Source organism: Hippoglossus stenolepis, chromosome 7 (assembly GCF_022539355.2).
Source record: "Hippoglossus stenolepis isolate QCI-W04-F060 chromosome 7, HSTE1.2, whole genome shotgun sequence".
In the NCBI taxonomy this organism is placed as follows: domain Eukaryota; kingdom Metazoa; phylum Chordata; class Actinopteri; order Pleuronectiformes; family Pleuronectidae; genus Hippoglossus; species Hippoglossus stenolepis.
In genome coordinates this window covers 9,672,187-9,686,560 of record NC_061489.1, presented here as the reverse complement: position 1 = coordinate 9,686,560, position 14,374 = coordinate 9,672,187, and the positions used below count along the sequence as shown (strand labels likewise).

At 42.7% G+C, this 14,374-nt stretch overlaps 1 protein-coding gene across 1 annotated transcript in view; it reads left to right on the top strand.

Moving 5' to 3' along the window:
• The window catches only part of gria1a (glutamate receptor, ionotropic, AMPA 1a), a 72,739-nt gene that overhangs the window by 34,453 nt on the left and 23,912 nt on the right, over positions 1-14,374 (top strand). The window contains 2 exon segments of the mRNA XM_035161928.2: positions 3,120-3,326; positions 4,423-4,865. Coding sequence (XP_035017819.1) covers positions 3,120-3,326; positions 4,423-4,865 — 650 coding nt within the window.

The window sequence follows — 14,374 nt, the reverse complement described above, 5'->3', positions numbered from 1 at the left end:
CTGGTAATGGTGTTTTCCTGTCGGACATATACAAGCACCTGAATGGGAATAACCACTCACGTCAGCCTCTTAGTTTGAATTAAGATATGAGGAATCTCTGGCTGCAACTGTATCTCCAAAATGGAGGAAAGGTTTGGTCTAGTGTCAACAATTTTTTTTACCAAAATTGTTGTATAAGTACATGAGTAGTTGAATCTAAATGAACCTCAGCATTAATGTTATAAAAATCAATTTAACAAAGTAAAAAAATAAGCTGTGCAGAGTTTGTTTATACCTGATTTAACTTATTAATAGGAGGATAGAAATATGTGAGACAAAATAACATTTGTAAACATCTCAGCTTGAGTAAAGTGACCTAAAGCACTGTTTGCCTGTGGAGGGAGAGGCCCAAACGCAGAGGTTGTTTTGAAAAATATCAGCATTAGTGTGGACAGGGTATTGGGCTGCTTTTAGATTAACTGGTGTGTACGTGCCTAGCAACTGCCTAATTACACAGGCATTTTCGCACTATTCCCATTTTGACATTGTGCATAAATCCTGTGCAATTTGAAAATACACCAAGGGGAAGACTGAGTAGCTCAATTAATTAAAAATAATTAAACTATGATTTCCTATATAAGTCAAGCCTGCTGTAATAAATGAAAATGTTGCAACTGAGGTTGTGTGCAAACTAGTTGTTAGAGAAACTCGTTAAAAGTCATGGACAAACAGGCATCCGCTCCCAGTGGTAGTAGTACGATTTTATCGAAGCAACATAAAGAGACTCTGGAATTACATTTGACAAATAAACTGTCGGGAGCTTAGGCATAGTTTGGAAAACTTAACATGTCGTCTATTGGCTACTAATTAAAAAACAGGAAAATCCTCATTTAAACCCAAAGGTTGCAGTGTCCCAAGAGAACGGATCTAAAATAAGTCTCTCTGACATAATCTCCTATCAGTGTCCCCTTTTCTAGGAAGATAAATTGGTTTTCTGTCTTGGAACCTAAGAGTGGAGATAAGGTGCGAACAGTTATTGGGCTGCAGGGGAGCAGTGGAGTGGAGTTTTCTTCTTGCAACTTATAACTTTTGTCCCCACTGATTCGTCGCCCGAGGGAACGTGTTGTTTTGCCAGTGTGCCCCCCCTCCACACACACACCCGCACACGCACACGCACACACACACACAAACACACACGCACGCACACTATCCCTGTTGTCCCTTCCTGTGCACACAGTCCAAGCCTGGGTTCACACAAACTCTGGAGGAGTGAAGCGGAACATATTTAATTGAGCGCTTGAGCTTTGGGTCTTCACCATCGTGGCTTTACAGTAAAACCAGGCTATGACTGGAATTGTAGGGTTTAGTTTTGCTTGGTGGGAGTTGGTTATTAATGACATTCACTGTTTATTAGGCTTTCAGCGAGAAACTGTGGCTTTTTTAAAAATCAAATTGTGTTATACGCTGCGGAGGTCTAACTAAAAAACTGGTTATGAAACCTACCGAATACCTCAGTCAAGGTGGTTTCGTTTTTGACTGCTAAAATTACTACCTGGAATTATTTTTCCCTTTCTTAAAAAAACTCAGACACGTGTATTTATGAGTGTGTGCAGATCCAAATAAAAATCTCGATGTAGTTAATTTAACTGTGGTTTCATAAAGGGAATATTGGGCCATGGCAGAGGTGTAAGCTAGTGCCAGTCTAGTTTCCATGCATTTAGTTTAAAATGTGTTCTTGTGTGTATGTGTGTGTCTGTGGCATATTTATCATGGTTGAGTAACGGCGGATCTCAGTGGAACAGTTTGAGGTCAATGAGACTGAGTCCTGGAGGACCGTCTGTATGTCATGCCATATCTCTATGTGCATGTGTGTCTGTGTGTGTGTGTGTGTGTGTGTGCGTGTGTGCGTGTGTGCGTGTCTCTTTTTGTCTTGTTGCTCTAAGTGCAAGTGCATAGCTTGTGGAAGCGCTGCACACCAGCCCCCACTCTCTCACTCTCTCTCTCTCCACTGTCTCCCTGGGGTGCCGTGTCTCCACCAGCGGGCCTCGGGTTTCCATGTGTAACAATGATTACCTTCACCTCGGCCATAAAGAGTAGGAGAACCCAGATAACCGTAACACACGGAGGAAACCCCCAGCACCCCCACCTCGTCTCCCGAACCAGATGAAATACGGTGGCAGGATTTGCCCAGCTCAGCACGGCCTTAGCTTAAAGCAGCCACATAACAACTTGTGGGAATTGAGGCTGTGCTATAGCATAGGTGGACAATGCAGTGGAATTCTGTATGAAATGCATTTTTCTGAAAGTGGCCCCAGATGTCATATCTGCTGTAATTTCTAACGACACCCAATCAGTGGGACATGTACAAATGTCAGTGTGATACAACAAGAACAGCGTGGCCCCGGTGCAGAGGTCAGCAGTGTCTGCCTCCCCGTCTACATGGCTTAAACATGCACACGCGTGCACACACACACACACACACACACACACACACACACACACACACACACACACACACACACACACACACACACACACACACACACACACACGCTCCTTCCTCTCGGAGCGTCTTCCCAGCTTTAATAACCCTCCTCCTATTCCTCCGTTTCCTCGCAGCCCGTTCTAACGCTGCTGTAATGATCATACTTAGGCACCTTTTGTATTTGAATTACACACCATACCTTCAAGGAATAAAGCCAAAATAATACCTTGTAATTTCATAGAATTATCTTTTCTTCCGAACCTTTCACACCAACAATTATATTTTGGGCCGAGTAAGATTTTTTTTAAAGCCTGTAGCTTTGATCAGGGTCGGTGGGTTTGCACTGAGGCACTAAAAGTATCCATGTCTTCCAATATTTTCACATAGTATTATTAAACTTAACTACATACTTAAATTTTATCATCAGCCATAATGCTGCCTTTGACTTAATTAGCTTTACAAATTGTTGCTGTAAATGTTATGTGTCTTACAGTCACATCAGCTTGTGTCAAGGAATTCACATCAGTGTAGATTTATTTTCAGTGAAATTCTTCATTTATTTCCTGGGTGTGATTTTTGACGCCTGATGTAGAATCGATGAGTGCGGACAGAAACAGCTGTTGTTTACTGATGGTTACCTCCCCTCACCTGACAGGAGTCACCGTATGTGATGCTGAAGAAGAACCACGAGCAGCTTGTGGGAAACGATAAGTACGAGGGCTACATCGTGGAGCTGGCTGCAGAGATAGCCAAGCATGTGGGCTACCAGTACAAACTCAAGGTTGTCTCAGATGGCAAGTATGGAGCCAGAGACCCAGATACCAAGATGTGGAACGGCATGGTGGGAGAACTGGTGTATGGGGTGAGTAGACAGAGATTTGTGATCATTCTCATCTTAAAGCTGGAAGACAAAACCTGCAAAAAGTCTAATGCCTTAACAGTGATTACACTAAACAAGCCAAATCCTTTATATTTATTTAACGCTTGATTTTGTTTTAGTAGTCTGCCTTGATTATTTTGCAGAACCAACACTTTGTGTAGAGTTTACCGCAATGATACAATCAAGAAGACAAGGCCACTGAGAAGGAATGTCTGCAACACCGTCTCATAAAATGAAGCTAAAATATCTCGGGTACAGCTGCCGCCATCTTGCGGTTTTGACGTCCTTTGGAGCCAGATTCTGCGCAGGAGTGATCAGGGAGTGGAACCGTGTGTGTTGAGGACCAACCATTACACAAGCTCGACCAATCACGAGTCGGTCTCAGCTGTCAATCATTATGTTTCACCCTATTTTTACGACTTCAAATGACAAAAAACATCTTAGAGAAAAATATATAAAGGGACTTATTTTGGTCCATGTCCCATCCACCAACATGAATGAGACATGGTTCATAAACTTTACTGCAGCCAGCCACGGCACTATACTGCAGGGCTCGATCTAGCTGATTTGGCCTCACCTCTAGGGAGCTGTCATGTCGTCCATGTTTATTCAGTTCAGTCTGCAACTATAAACTTGCACCATGAGAATCATTTAAAGGTTATTTAAAGGTCATATGGCAGGACTAAGGGTCTGCAGCCGCAATCCTAGCAGCTCCATGAGGCACAAGTCAGGCCCATTGTTGATTTGAGCTGAATGCAAATGCCAGCGTGCTAACAATGCTGATATAATACCAGTAAGCAGCGATAATGTTCACCATGGTCACCATCTTATTGTAGCATGGTAGCATAATTTGCTAATTAGTAGCAAATCAAAGACTAGCTTAGGCCAACCGATGCTGGCATTCCCTGACTATTGCAGAGCGAAAAATTATTTAACTATAAAGTTGATAAGTAGTTTGGATTCTGCTGAAGAACCTTTTGCCTCGAGGTGTTTGATAAGTAACTCTGATTTACTCAAACATTAATGGCACACTGTACTTCTGTTTATGTCTTTATATGTCTTTGGTTTCTTCCATCAGAAAGCGGATGTGGCTGTGGCTCCTTTGACCATCACCCTGGTCCGTGAAGAAGTCATCGACTTCTCCAAGCCATTCATGTCCCTCGGAATCTCCATCATGATTAAGAAACCCACCAAATCCAAGCCTGGTGTCTTTTCATTCCTCGACCCGCTGGCTTACGAGATCTGGATGTGCATAGTGTTTGCCTACATCGGCGTCAGCGTCGTCCTCTTCCTCGTCAGCCGGTTCAGCCCGTACGAGTGGCACGCCGAGGACTATGAGGAAGGAGAGCCACAGTCTCCCACGCAAGCTTCAGCCTCCAACGGGGTGCAGCAGGGCCAGACACAGACGCAGCAGAACATAAACCAACAGAATCTTGACCAGACCAATGAGTTTGGCATCTTCAACTCCCTTTGGTTTTCGCTGGGCGCCTTCATGCAGCAGGGATGTGATATCTCCCCACGGTAAGAAACCAAGTCCATAGATTTACACAAACTTTGATGCATTCCATCCACTGTCCTTTGAATCCCTTTTGCTTGCTGGCCCACAAAGACACACTCAGCACCACCTGTGTACATTGTCCTTCTGTCTGCCACACAAACGCTTTGAACATAACAGGTTGCATTTGTGTTCGACTCAGTTGGGGCTTTGTTTATTGAGATTTTGTTTTTGCTAGTCACTTCTCATGCGGAGCAATGATACAAGTGGCACGAGGAGCAGCCGAGGGAGTTTATGATGTGGTCATGCTGCAGAGATGTTGTGTTTTCATTCTCAGTCTCCTCTCCAGACACTTACTGTAGTGTTATAAACGTGGCATGAACCTTTGGGACTAGAAAAACTTGCAGGTAGCTCCCTCCAATGTTTAAAATTCAATCTATATATGTATCCACCCATTATCCATCCACCCACCTACCTACCTACCTCTGTCTGTTTATTTGTCCATATATCTATCCATGTGTGGGTAAAGGTAAATATTCGACTGAGAGGTTGTTATGAAGGATCCTGGTGTGAGTTTTGCGTGGTGTGGTTTTGCTCCCCCTCAAGTGCTCTCAAGAGCTGTGGAATGAAACAGTCCTCAAAAGGTCACCAATTAAAAATCTCATTAAGTGTCTGAAATTGGAGACACAGAGGTCGACTTTCTGAGCTTTCCAGAGGGACCTGCAGGATGAGATGAGAAGATAATGTGAGTGTGATCACTGCAGGCTCTGAACCAGCACAGACAGGTTAGGTCATGGACAGGCACAGAGCTTCTTGTATCTTTAAACATTAAGCTGCATATGCATTATGTATTTGTGCAGTGTGGTGGCGCACGTATACATAATGTATCTACACTGAAGCGTACTATACTGTGAGGATGGAGAGGCTGCTGCTGTGGTTCGGATTCAACGCTGAAAAGTTCTTAATATCATCAATACCTGGACAAATAATGACTTGTACTCAGCCATAACATTTAAACTACATGAAAGAAATGTTTCTGGTGCAGCGTTGTGACAGATATTGAACTTCCGGGCATTAAAGGTTTGTGTGCTTATTGATTTTCACATCTTGGGAATAATGTGCAACAGGTTTTTTTTTTTTTGCTTTGTATCGTGCAAATTGCAACACTGCCAAGAAAGCAAGGTTTCAGAAGCGGTGGTTTCCCGTTTGTGACGTTGTGACGTCGAACATGTCTCACTGCAGGGGTATACAAAAAACAGATAGACAAACTCCTCTTCTGGCGATGGGAAAGGAGTCAATACATTTTTTCCCCGTGTTCTGTGATATGAAGCCTGAGGCATAGGTTGGTTAGGTTAGCAAAAGGACTAGAATAGAAATAAATCTACCCAATAGCGCCTCTAAAGCGAATTGGTTAATGTGCATACAAATTGAATTGTGATTATAATATAATATTTCAGTTATTGTATAGATTAAACTCAACGGTTAAACGTTAGCAAGGCAAACCATGTCCTGGCAATAAGTGCACATTGGATTGATAGATAAGGGAGAGGTATCAGTTTCTACCTCTGTGTATGAAACGTAATCTATAAAGGAAATTGCCTTTCCCTAAAAATATAACGTAGACCTATCCATTTCTAATATCCTTCCAGATTTCACAATAACATCTGTTGTAATTCATGTTTAATCCACCTTGCATTTTAGTGAGGAAAATTAACCAAATATGCATGTGTCAATACCACCGGTCCTTTTTTTTGTGTGTGGCTGATTCGGATGAACTGACTACCGAGGCCGATCCGTGAACAACTATAGGAGAAATGTGTTGCAAGGCTGCCAGGTCGGAATGTATTTATTCATTTTGTAGCATTTTGCTGATAAATATCAGTGGTTCTCAGTCTACCCTCCCTGATTGAGTGGCTGAAGGTTAAAGAAATTATATCAACGCGCGACATTCGATTTATATCTCGACTTCCATCGTGTGACATTTACAGAATGTATTTCCACTTTGCTTCTACCTTGCACAAATATCAGAAGGGAGAAAATCTCTCTGCACCCACAGGGCCTGCGTGCGACACATAGGTGCTCAGCGGTACACGGTGTAGGTGGCGAAACCCCACTCCCACAGGCCTTCACTTGATATTTACATTTTCTGCCTGGAGACTCTGCTGCGCCTCATGCAGGGTGATGGCTATTGTCTCAGTGTTCTTCTCTTACAAGATGAAAATACATCTCCAATACCTATTGATTTCCTTGTACATCTTACAGAGGCAGGGAGAATGTCACCGTGCCCCTGCAAATGATCTGGTCCCTGTGGTTTTTGCTTCTTATGCGCACACACGTTATTTTTGTTTGTATTGCATGCATGTTACTATATGCGAGGTTGAGCTTGGATTTGCTCTTATTTGTACGGTATCTGCGTTTGTTTTGCTCAGGGGAAGCAATCCCTCCTGATGCAAGACCTTTCCCTGACGGTTTATCTGGACAAAACAGATAAATCCTGTTGATGCTGCCTCCGACTGCAGAAATAACCAGTTGTGAGAAATATTTCATCATCCCTTAATAACTGTTACAAGATTGTTGGCCCATTTACCTACTGTCATACTGAGATGTGACATACTCTACAGATTATATTGAGTTTTGTCTGCCCAGTAACAGCAACAGTTTTTAGTATTTTGGGATACTGGGTAACTGGCACTTGTTAAGTTCTAGCTTAAAAATAATTCAGGTAGAACTGAAAATGTCCTTTGTGTCATCTGTGAGGGTGGTATCCTCATGTAGGCCTCGAGTGAGATGTCTTCCTTTACTTACAGTGTCCTTCCAAGGTTGTTCTCGTTCGAGCTCAGTAGGGAAGCTCTTGAAAATAGCAAAGGACAGGTTTATCGTGTGCAGCCGTCCACGGTGCAGCGATCACCATGGTGGAGTCTGCCTGATGTCTTGAAAACCAACACAGCGAATGTTTCACCCCACTAATTTCTGCCCTGAAGGAAACATCTTCCGCTCGAAAATTTGGGTGACCTAGATGCTCCAGTTAGCACAGCGCGTATTCACACACCGAGCTGCAGGTTGATGCGAGTCCTGAAGCGAGCTCTCCGTTGCTCTGCCGGATTTAAAGGGACATGTAATGTTTTTACTCGTGTCCTGTCAGATGAAAACAGTAGGAGACTCGTAACCTCACATATATTCTGTTGTCAGAGTTTCGCATTAACGCAGTGTACAGTTTCACTTGGCTAATGGGACTTGAGAGAATGAGGCTTTTTAGTCCTTGTGTGCCTGCAATTATTTGTTCATTTCTTCATACTTGGAGGTTCTGAGCTCATTTACAACCTGGATGGAAGTATTTCCTTTTTAAACCCATTTAAAAGTTACCTTAACATCATCTGTGCAGAAATAGTCGTGGGACCAATTATGAAACATTTAGAAAATCGGTGTCTACTACAAACAGAAGCACGTTCTCTATGTTGGTAATCCTGAATTATGAGGCTGTGATGAGACATTTCCAATGCACAGAGTTTAGAGAGAATCACATTGGTTCGTCTCTGTGTTAAATACTCCCACAGTTTAGATGATCAGGGGTGAGTGGGTTTTTAGCTGCAGGGTGTTCTCCAGAAGAATCATGGTTGGATCCTTCTGTACTCTATTGGACCAGGGGCTGCCATAGTCGGGATTGATGACATCATGTATGTCGAAGAGCCCCAGCACCCTCTGCTACAGAGTGCTGATTTTCTGTTTATTCAAAATGTATCAATATTTCACATGTCATGGGCCCATATTGCGCCAAATTTGCTACTGCACTCCCCTGCACTCCCAGCAACACACTTGCCAAGTCTTAAGTAGATCAGAGAAACTGTTCTTGAAATAGGCAAATTACATATGCACATGCACAATTATATACATACATAAAGACACAGACAGATTATTTGCATAATTGTAAGATTGTGAAGAAAACGTCACTAAAATGGATTCCAAGTAAAGATGTCTTCCGGTTTCTATGTGTTTTTGAAAAGCTGGAGCTGCTGATCTTTTGTGTTTTCTTTGTCTTCTATTTTATTTGGACTTGAAATTCATTGAAATAAAATCTTATGATTTTCAAACAGAGGATTTTAGTGATTTGTTTTACTCATGAAGTTGCTGAAATTTGTGAACAACACTGTGCCTTTACCCATTTTCACGGTGGACATTTTGACATGTCATAGTAGGAGAAGCTCAGGTCTTCATGATAACATTGTTCATTTCAATTCAACCGTCATTCATTTTATATTTTACACCTGTGCTTTTCCTACTGTGGCAAGTCAAAATGTCCGCTGTGAACAGGGCCTGTCGGTGACAAAGCCAGTGTTGTAAAAGGTGCGTTCAGCTCGGAGGTAGGCAGCGTGACGAGCTTCGTGCTTTACGATCCTCCATTAATTAAGAGACAAAAGGCCAAGGAACAACACTGACGATCCACTCTGTCCTGGATTAATCAGTGGGCGTATTTAATTTCCCTGTCTGCCTGTATGAGCTGGTGCGTGTGTGCGTGCGCGTGTGTAAGTGTATGTATTAGCTGTTTCTATTAAAAGAAACACTTACTGCCATTTTGCTGTTTCTGCATCATAACAATCGGAACGGACCGTCCTAAAGGTATCTCTGCATTGTGTGTGTGTGTGTGTGTGTGTGTGTGTGTGTGTGTGTGTGTGTGTGTGTGTGTGTGTGTGTGTGTGTGTGTGTGTGTGTCTTTGTGCGCATTCACACACAGATGTGATGCATTAATGTACAGTACGTAAACATGTGTGTCTCCCCCTGCTATTTTTCCTCTGCAAGACATTGTTTACTGTGCTCTTTCTAAATGTCAGCGCTGTCAGTCAGGCCCTCCCATAAGCCCCAGTCCGTGCAGTCGGACCCTCCCCGTGTTTATCTCTGCAGACAGGTGCACTCTGAGAGTAACAACCACCCCCCACCACCACCACCGCCACCAACACCTCCATCCATCCACACGTTTACTTCCTCCCCGTTCACCTCTTTTCAGTCTTCTCTCTCTGCTCTCCATCCTTCATCTCTCTTCCAATGATTTGTGTTCATGTGTTCCTTGTCTCGTGTCATGGCTTCAGTAATGTTTTAGGTTTCATATCACATATGTGCCAAACACAGTCAGAAACCAACAGTCTCAAGAGTGTGATTTTTTGTCTTTTCATGATAATGAAAAAAAACGAGTGCGTTTGTTAGTTGTCAGAATCAGAAGTTCTAATTGCATCCTCACAGATTATTGCACCTCGGGCTCAGATTTTGTTTTTTTATGTTCCTAAATTTAATGCTTCCATTGCTCGTGCAAATGCTCCTACTGTAAAGCAGTTATGCAAAAGAAAGGTGGTGAGAGTCTGGATTTCTTAACGTCACAGAGAAACTGACTCTTTATATTATTATAGCACCAACCTGTGTCGAACATGACCTTGTGGATTTTGACTGGCCTTTCAATTTCCGTATGAAGCTCGCAGGGTCTCGATCGGCAGGAAGCGAAATTGCGTAAAAAGGGCGTGGGTTCACGATGTTCCCCCAGAGCATGTGTTCTCAGATGTTTATGTCTGTGTCTGATATCTGTGTGTGTATGTGTGTTTGTGTGTGTGTGTGTTTGAACTGCATGGCCCCATGGAGCCGACTCTCCTCCGTGCCTGTGTTGCTGCTGTTACATGATTGTAGACAGAAATAAATCAGCTCTGTCACTCACACCCTGCTGCCACAACAGCAATTTCTCAGTCTGCCGGTCAAAATCATTCAATAATGGATTGTGTGTCTGTGGTGTGTTATGGTAACCTGGGGAGGTTCAGTGTTTCTCAAACTGAGTTTTCTATCATACGTGTTTCCCTCTTTGAAGCATTGAACAGGACAGGGCTAAGACAAAGTAGCCTAATAAACATCTATTTTCTATCTGTTGAAGAAATGATTTGCTTACATTGCTCAACATGCGATACATATTAGGCATGGACTGTTTATAAACATGGACAGCACTATTCTACCGTCCCACTAACCAGAAATGAAGCCAAAATACCCCGATACAAAGGCATTGTGCATTTGGAGCCTGTGTAGTAGCAATCAGGGGATGGAGCCACAGTAGCGATCAGTTTGATGAGAGCTACCTAAATTGACAGAGACCATCTTTGAGAAAAACTTGATTGACGTGTACTTTGAATTACCTATAATGCAGCCAGCCACCAGGTGGCGATCAAGATGCTTTGGCCTCACTTTTGGGGGGCAGTTATATGTCCATCTTTAGGTATATGGAAACAATTTTGTGTACTTCTTCTGAAGGCCTAAAGATACAGATGAAACCGACAAAATGGAGCAGAACCACTGGAAATTGTAGCCAATAGCTCAAGTAAGACGATCACAGGGCAGGAAGAAGAAATTTGCGACTTTGCGAGTTGCTAGGACACGACAGGCATCTATTTGGTGTTATTTTGTAGGGGCACTTTGTCCCTTTTTAAGAGGTCCATCATCACAACCTCCTCCACAGTCAACATGTTTGTTGTTGTCAGCAACTCTTGGGTCTGCGCTGCCCTCTAGTGGATGTATTGTTCATCAACCATGCCAACGTAAAGGGGCATGAAAGTATGTGGGCAGTAACGGTTACATCGTTTAAAGCAGACTCTGAAAAATGAGCCTTTGGACAGAGAGTAGATGCATAGCAACAGTCAACAAAGATACAGTGTACAATTATTTGGGTGTTTTAAAGTACCACACCAATGTTTTATCATGTTTTAACCATTATACATACTATATAATTGAACATTCTCCATAGCAAACTGTAATTTTTTTAAGTTTCATATCACATCGTCTTCATTATAGTTGCAGTATTGGCTTTTAGTTCTGCACAGATGACGATAACAAAACTGTGATATTTTTCTATGTCAGAGTGTCCTTGAACACCCCACCACGGAGAGCGTTCACAATGGTCCCTGCTTGCAACTTCATTAGCGCTGGGTGCTAATGGACAAATAAGGACAACAAAATGTTCTCTGTGGGAAAGAATTTAACTCGATAATGTTTTCAGCTTTTTTCAGCTTAATGTTTATGACATACTCCGAGGGAATAGAAACCAGCGGTTCCATATTTTCAAATATGGACTTATAATGGTCAATTTAATATGACACGAAGTTAAAGAACTAAAATATGCAAAATCCATGTTTTCTTTGGTAAGGCTTGGCACTGCTACTGTAGGTGGTATTTTGATCATTTTTTTCTGATTCCCTTCTTGTTGCTGTTATGTGTCACCATGTTTATTATAAGATGCTCAACTTAGTGCACATCATACACTTCTATTCTTTTCACCTAGAGTTCACAAAGCTCTGTGGACTTTACATATCTCTGGAAAACACTCTCATCCGTGCTGTCAGACATACTGTAGCAGCACCATAGGGTTCATGATGCAGGAAATGTGATGTTGTTCGGAGCGTTGTATGATCAGATGCAAGCGGCTGTTGCTAATCGAGCCCCCTGGGACGAAGCCAGCAGATTCTTGTAATCGTTATTGATCTTGCACAGGAATCCATTAGGTATAACATTGCTGTTATTTATCTTCACCACAAGAAATTAGATTGTGTTACACACCACTGAGTTACATAATTCTGAAGTTAGTAAGTTGCTGTCAAAGCAGTTGGGGAAGACTTGGTAGGAAAGCATGTTTTATTCATAAAGAGACGGTTCATTTTAGTTCACAGCAACACTTATGTTTTATTTATCTGGAAATCGCATGAAGGCAACTTTTGATCATACATGCAAAGGCACACCCACACACACACACACACACACCCACACACACACGCCCTGAGGATTTCACTGGGGTATCACACTTTGTACACAGACAGACACACCATCTCCTCAGAGGAGCACACTCTGTCAAATCTGCATTTAAAACACAGTCACAAAGAGCCACACATATGTTTCCAGAGCAGCAAGGGTATCTGCTGTAATCAAGCTGTGATGGTATAGGAACATCTTTTCAGCAGCCATGAATCATACACCAGGCAAGAGGACGTATGGGAAATCTACCTGGATCGCAGGAAATGCCAATAGTTTGACTGGAAAGATAAGTAAGTCGAAAGGGGATATAATGAGAGCATTCCGCAGGTAATGGCAAATCCATCTTACTATAGGGGTGCTCGCCCTTATAGATGCACACACAGAGAGGGAGATGAGTGGGATGACTAAAAGTGTCTCAGCTCAGCTGTACTGTTTGGAGCGCAGAGTGTGCTGCCATGGCAACCATAAAGAGACAGATTTTTCTTTCAGAGCGGAGCAGCTTCACATCAAGTGTCTCTGGTCTGTTAAAAACTGCACTTGAGCACACATGCATGTCTCCTCGGCGTTACTATGCAGCCTGATTGAATGCGCCATAAGTCATTTGTGTGTCTGCTGATGGTTATTGATTCCTCAGTTGTGAACAGCTGTGATGTATCTGTTATGATTCCTGTTTTCTTGCCGGAGTGACTAAAAGGCTGTGCGTATGTGTGTGGGCGCGTCGCGAGTGCTCTCACAGCTCGCCAACACCGACTTATCTCAGGTTGCACGAGGTTACAAGAGAGCGCCCATGGTATCATCCGGTGAACGCGTGTACGTACAGCCACAGATCCGAAGGTTAGAGTCGTCGTATCGCAAACATATCGATTCCTTTGCGCCAATCATTAACTGGGAGACTCATTGTTCTGCGTTCGCCACTGAACCCAGCTGCTTATTAATGAAATAAACATTGCATTTTAAATCATAATGCCTTTTGTCGGATCCTCCATAGCGCACTTGAATGAATGTATTTACCCACTCTTAGTGTGTTTGTGGGAGGCTGGCAACAGCATTATCATAATATTCCCTTTCAACTCAGTGGTGTGGGGGTGTTGACCTTCAGCGGCAGAGAGAGGAGGAGGAGGAGAAGGAGAGATGCTTCAAGAAATCATCTGTTTCTTCCCCTCGCTTTTAACTCGACTCAGTTTGGCCTTGAAGATGAAAGCGCACTAAAAATATACAACCTAACAATCGTGAGACCCACAAAACAAAAGCGCAAGCAAACAAAATCTGTAAGTAAACTCACCGCTTAGCAACAACATTGACATCAGCACATTTTCATCCCTCAGAGCCTCATTCAGCAATTTTGAGACAGTGGGAAGTCAAAGCATCTCAATCCCCACCTGATGGCTGGCTGCAGTGTAGGTTATTAATCCCACCTCCTCATGTGAGCGTGTGGGACATGGACCAAACTAAAGTCTAAGTACAAAAATCCAGATGTTGTGAATATACATGTGGTTTCTTAAGGGGGGTGTTGGGCCTTGGTAGAAGTATGCACGCAACTGATGGCCACTCTTGTTCTGTGCTGTAGCACCATGACTTTCAATTGAAACCACTAACTTTCAGCTTGATTTTGAATTATTTGTATTCTTGTTAAATTATTAGTGTGGCTCTTTTTATACATAAAGCCCCATTCTAGGTCATAGAATGTAATTTACAAACTTAATTTAGAGTCACTTTATGTAATATATACTGGTTTCTTTCCAGTCTGTACCAAGACCATAGGCTGTAC